The 6,002-nt window shown below is 42.3% G+C and overlaps 1 protein-coding gene across 1 annotated transcript; it reads left to right on the forward strand.

The window, feature by feature from the left end:
• Nucleotides 1-67: 67 nt before the first annotated feature.
• On the forward strand, nt 68-5,556 carry LOC139388478 (caspase-7-like). The gene is made up of 3 exons (XM_071135162.1): nt 68-397; nt 4,749-4,912; nt 5,010-5,556. Exons 1-3 carry the CDS (start codon nt 181-183, stop codon nt 5,433-5,435), a joined length of 807 nt encoding a protein of 268 aa, XP_070991263.1. The 5' UTR covers nt 68-180; the 3' UTR covers nt 5,436-5,556.
• Nucleotides 5,557-6,002: the final 446 nt, after the last annotated feature.

The following is a 6,002-nucleotide window of genomic DNA, read 5'->3' on the forward strand; positions in this document are numbered from 1 at the left end:
CTTGTGTCGCGCTTTGTGCACAATATAGCAGTACATTTGTCACAGACTCTGACATAAACCCCCAGAGAGCAAGCAGGGGAAGACAGGAGCACGGACACACTCCCAAGGGATAGGTAGAAATCTTGAGAGGAACCAGACTGCAACAACGTGACTGGGCCGTTGGTCTCTATATATTTGGACATGCCGCTGTGGAGACGGACAAATGCTGGCGATGAGGAGTGCAACCGGGCCGTGCTGGTCTCCGAGTCAAACTTTGACCACGGGGTACCACTGGGCAGAAGGCCGGGGGCAGAGAAAGACACCAAGAGACTCCACGGTGCCTTGACCAGACTGGGCTACAGGGTGGACATTCACATGGATCTTAACGCTCAGGAGATTTACACACTCTTCAAGACAGGTAACACACATCTTATACACACGCCCCTGCTACAAATCAGCTCCAAAACAACAATAAATACTTTATAACCTGGTTTTATCAATGTTATCAAACTTATCAGAGTTGCTACATAATGTTATCAATTAGGGGACGGTCACGGAGTCCGCCGCAGCCCAGCACACAAAGCAATGGAAAATGTATACACACACATACAAACACACTTATCATGTTCTCTAACCAAAAGTCCTAAAAGTCTACGAAGGTCTCAGATTCTGGGAGGAATTGTTAACTGTTCGTCTCCTGAAAACAGCCCAACCCTCAAGATCCTTTGAAGTCAACACTGATTGATCTTGTTTTAACAAATACACCAGATAAATATGTTATATGTTAAATGTTGTTATTTTACTGCTGCTGTTTAATTATTTGTTACTTTATCTCTTACTGTTTTTTAGGTATTTAAAAAAAACTGCATTGTTGGTTAAGGGCTTGTAAGTCAGCATTTCACTGTAAGGTCTACCTACACCTGTTGTATTCGGCACGTGTGACAAATAACATTTGATTTGATTTGATTTCTACTGGTGTCTTTGCCCAAGACGTTAATGACCATTGCCCAGTTGTTTGTGTTAGAGATGTGAGAATACAAAAATCTAAGCCTTGTGTCATGACAAATAGGAACTTTAAAAACCACAGTGAATAGACTTTTTTACAGGATCTTTATTTTAGTGAGCTTGATTGTATTTCAGCTTTCCCTGAACCTGATTTAGCTTTGAGCCTTTTTGCAGATGTCTTCAATGCTATTGTGGATAATCATGCTCCCTTTAAAAAATGAAGGGTTAAAGGTAGTTTGACTTCCTGGTGCACTCTGGAATTATCAGAAGTCATTCATAAAAGAGATAAGGCTTGGGTCAAGGCCAGAAAAACAGGCTTAGGCCCAGACTGGCAAGCTTTTAAGCAACTGAGGAATCATTGTGTAAAAAAAAAAATCAGAAAGGCTAAATCTGATTATTAAGTAACTGTGCTTTCAGATTGTAATGGGAACCCGGCTAAATTCTGGAAAACTGTAAAAATCCCTGAATAGTTCTACTTCCCCCTCTCTGCCACAACAAATTAATTCAGACTCTGGCTTCATTACAACAACAACAAAAATGTCATAATTGAATCACCATTTTATTTGGGCTATCTCTTTGAAAATAACTTCTTAGCCTATTCACAATGATATTAGGCTGGATGCTGATAGCCAGTGCTTTTATTTTTGTTTATTTACAGAAAAGGAACTCCTGGATGCTTTGCTAGCAAATAGACAACAATAAATCTATAGGAGCTGGAGCTGACCAATTTGGATCCTGGTCTGCTTCATTGTGCAGCGCCCATCATTGTTGGTTCAATAACCCACCGTTTTTATTTAACGTTGTTATCAGGAAATATTTCAAAAGTATGGGAAATCAGCTCTTGTGCTGCCACTCCATAATTGCGGAGATAGTAGAGATCTTAATCATTATCGCCCCATTTCAATATGTCCTTGTCTAGCTAAGATTCTCGAATCCTTGGTAATTGTACAACTTTGCTAAAAAAAAAAATTCGGAGAAATGTATTGTGAACGTAAGCCAATCAGGGTTTAGGCCTGGCGTAGCGTTATGACAGGAACCACTTTAATTGTTAATGATCTTGTCATCAGCTTTTGATACTGTTGGTCGTGCTATTTTATTGACTAAGTTGATAGGCCTCGATAGGCCTGAGCTCTGACGCCTGTTCATGGTTTCATGATTATCTTAGTGACAGAACTCTGGCCATCGAGATTTATGCGGTTTAGTCTGAATTTCTTAAAGTCCATAAAGGTGTACTACAGGGGTCAGTTTTGGGACCTGTTCTCTATTTATATAAACATCATACGTCAATCTGTTAAAAATTGTACATTTCATCTATATGCGGACGATAGTATTATGTATGTTATTGCCTGACTGTTGGTCTGGCTGTGTCTAAACTACAGTCAGGTTTTATAGCTGATTTAAAACTTGTGCTTAATATGGGCAAGACTATATTCATGTTGTTTTTAAATTCTCGTAAGAACGTTTCAAATTACTTACATGTTCACTCATTAGATGGTTCTCCGATTGAATGTTTTCCCGCGTGTAAATACTTAGGCACTTGTATTTGTATGGGTTTGACATTTAAAAAACATATAGATGAGCTGGTTAAGGAGCTAAGATTGGAAGTTGGCCTTGTCTACAGAAACAGATCATGCCTTTCTCTAAGCAGGTAGGAGATCATTCAGTCAACCTGTTTATCTGTTCTTGATTATGGTGATGCTATTTATCAAAGTGCAGCTGCTCCTACTCTTAAACCTTTGGATGCCACCACCCATAGTGCCCTTCGTTTTGTTTACAGGTGACAGTTTTGATACCCATCGCTGTATCCTGTATCAAAACGTTGGCTTAACTTCGCTAAAGACCTGTAGATCTCTACATTCCTCCCAGGTGAAGCTGGTTGAGAGAATGCCAAGAGTGTGCACAGCTGTCATCAAGGCAACGGGCGGCTACTTTGAAGAACCTCAAATGTTTTGTTTAACACTTTGTTGGTTACTACATGATTCCATATGTGCTATTTTATAGTTTTGATGTCTTCATTATTATTCTACAATGTAGAAAATAGTAAAAACATAGAAAAACCCTTGAATGAGTAGGTGTGTCCAAACTTTTGACTGGTACTGTAAACTGAACAAAAATACAAATGTAACATCAAATAATTTCAAAGATTTTACTGAGTAGCCATTTGATTAACTGTTTAACAGTCTAATAGCTTCGGTGTAGAAGCTGTTGAGTAGCCTTTTCGACCTAGACTTGGAACTCCGGTAATGCTTGCTGTGTGGTAGCAGAGAGAACAGTCTGTGACTAGGGTGGCTGGAGTCTTTGAAAATGTTTAGGGCCTTTCTCTGACACCGCCTGGTGTAGAGGTCCTGGATGGCAAGAAGCTTGGTCCCAGTGATGTTCTGGGCCGGACACACTACCCTCTGTAGCGCCTTGTGGTTGGATGCCAAGCAGTTGCCATACCAAGCAGTGATGCAACCAGTCAGGATGCTCTCGATGGTGCAACTGTAGAATTCATTGAGGATCTGAGGACCCATGCCAAATCTTTTCAGTCTCCTGAGGGGGAATAGACATTGTCGTGCCCTCTTCATGACTCTTGGTGTGTTTGGACCATGATAGTTTGTTATTGATGTGGACACCAAGGAACTTGAAGCTCTCGATCCGCTCCACTACAGCCCCGTCGATGTGAATGGGCTACAGACGTGAGTGCTACTGGGCGGTAGTCATTTAGGCAGGTTGCCTTCGCATTCTTAGGCACAGGGACTATGGTGGTCTGCTTGAAACATGTAGGTATTACAGACTCGGTCAGTGAGAGGTTGAAAATGTCAGTGAAGACACTTGCCAGTTGGCCAGTGCAGCCACAATAGTTTGCAAGCCCTGCCACATCCGAAGAGCGTCAGATCCGGTGTACTAGGATTCAATCTCAGTCCTTCATTGACGTTTTGCCTGTTTGATGGTTCGTCGGAGGACATAGCGGGACTTCTTATCAGCATCCGGATTAGTGTTCCGCTCCTTGAGTGGCAGCTCTAGCTCAGTGTGGATGTTGCATCTAATCCATGCCTTCTGGTTGGGATACGTGCTGTACGTATGGTCACTGTGGTGACGACGTCATTGATGCACTTATTGATGAAGCCGGTGACAGATGTGGTATACTCCTCAAAGCCATTGGATGAATCCCGGAACATATTCTATTCTTTTAGATTGCATTATACAGGGTACATTTGTAAATAGACTTAGGTCTCAATATGTCTTCCCTGTCAAAATAAAGGTTAAATAAATATTAGGGAGGGGGGAGGCAGAGGAAAGATACTGTCTTTCATTGTTATTTACAGTAAAAACTACTAGAGATGTGAAATATGTAAAGGACGCAGACAGGATGAAACTATGACACACACACATAGCGAGAGAGACATAATGTCCTAGTGATGCATTGCACAGTCCCATACACACCTATTTAATAACTACTCTGCAAACACCTGCAGACATGTGCACACTGTGTTGTGCCCTGCAGACAGAAGGATGACTGATGGGTGAGCTAATTGTTAGTTGAAGCAGACTGTTTCGAGGAATCAAGTGCCACCATCGTCACATGCCACAGCAGGAGATAGAATTTTCTAGTTGTCTTTTTTCTGCTAACCGGCTCAGCCAGAAAGCTAGTCTGGTCCTCTCAAGGTTTTTTTTACTTGCCACTGTGCTGCTGCTTGCTCTTAGTGGGTCTAGGCCAATAAAGCATTTTCTGACCCAAAAATGTATAAATGAATACAATTTGATTAATTGATTGATTGCAGAGAGCGAGCAGCCGGTGAAAGAGTGCTTCCTGGCGGTGCTGTCATCTCACGGGGAGGAGGGTTGTGTGTTCGGGGCGGACGGAATGCCGGTTAGACTGTCCCACATCTTCTCCTGCTTCAACAACACACACATGGAGGGAAAAATCAAACTGTTCTTCATCCAGGTCAGTACCATCATCACCACACCCACAACAGTGAGGTCAGTCATTCAATCAGTCAGTGATAATAATCAATAGTAATCATCTTTCTCTCTCTCTCTAGGCGTGTCGTGGGGGTGAGCTGGATGATGGGGTGACAGTGGAGACGGATTCAGCAGGAAGTGACATCATTGAGGACACCTTGTCTCAATACCTGTCCATCCCCATGGATACGGCAGTTATGTATGCCACCGCACCAGGTTACGGGGCGTTCATGAACCCTCTGGGGGCCGTCTTCCTCCAGACATTCTGCATCCTATTGGAGGAGGAAGGGGGTGGTGCCCTGGAACTGACACGCCTTCTGACACGCATTTCCCATCGTGTGGCCTTTTGCTTCGAGGCCAATGGTCGTCTGCTGGGGGGGAAAAAGGAAATGACTTGCTTCGTATCACGATTGACCAGAGAGGTGTTCCCATTTGCCGAGCCCGGAAGGAGGGCGTGGCCGCAACATTCGTCAACCCCGAGTACAACAGACCTCACAAACATATAAGCTGAACCCAAAGCCTTTGTTAGATCTGAAGAGAACGGTCTCTCTCGGATTGTTAGGCTTGACCATTGCTCTATCAGCTAGTACGGTTGACTTAGAGTGTTGTTGGTCAGAAGGTTGTGCTTGTGGGTCTAGGTTGCGAAGTAATTTCCACTCTGTTACATTTGTGTGCATGAAATAAAAATAACATTGTGATGATCAGACATGTGGATGCAGGAACAGATTAGGAGGTGTTGATGGTTTCACCATAGAGTAGATTATCATGGCCCCTTTCCTCAACAAACTAATGCGTCTTAAAATATCCTAGAGGATGAAAATGGCTAGATATCACTTAGCTTCTGCTGCTATGCTCTTATTTTAAACCATTTAATGTAAGTTGAGTGTGCTTAAAACGACCTTGATGAAATTGTCTGATATTTAATTAATTGACTGATATGTTCAAGGTATTTTTTTGTATTGTAACTAAGACAAATTAGTTTATTTCTGAGTTATGGCTCTGACTGGGCTGATACAGTTGATTTATTTATTTAACCTTTATTTAACCAGAACAAGTTCTCATTTGCAACTGCG

This window comes from Oncorhynchus clarkii, chromosome 29 (assembly GCF_045791955.1).
Source record: "Oncorhynchus clarkii lewisi isolate Uvic-CL-2024 chromosome 29, UVic_Ocla_1.0, whole genome shotgun sequence".
NCBI classification, from domain to species: Eukaryota; Metazoa; Chordata; class Actinopteri; order Salmoniformes; family Salmonidae; genus Oncorhynchus; species Oncorhynchus clarkii.

Coding starts and splice junctions, on each gene's coding strand:
- LOC139388478 (XM_071135162.1), top strand. CDS start 181: ATGCCGCTGTGGAGACGGACAAATGCTGGCGATGAGGAGTGCAACCGG. Junction 398..4,748: donor TTACACACTCTTCAAGACAG/GTAACACACATC, acceptor GATTGATTGCAG/AGAGCGAGCAGCCGGTGAAA. Junction 4,913..5,009: donor TCAAACTGTTCTTCATCCAG/GTCAGTACCATC, acceptor CTCTCTCTCTAG/GCGTGTCGTGGGGGTGAGCT.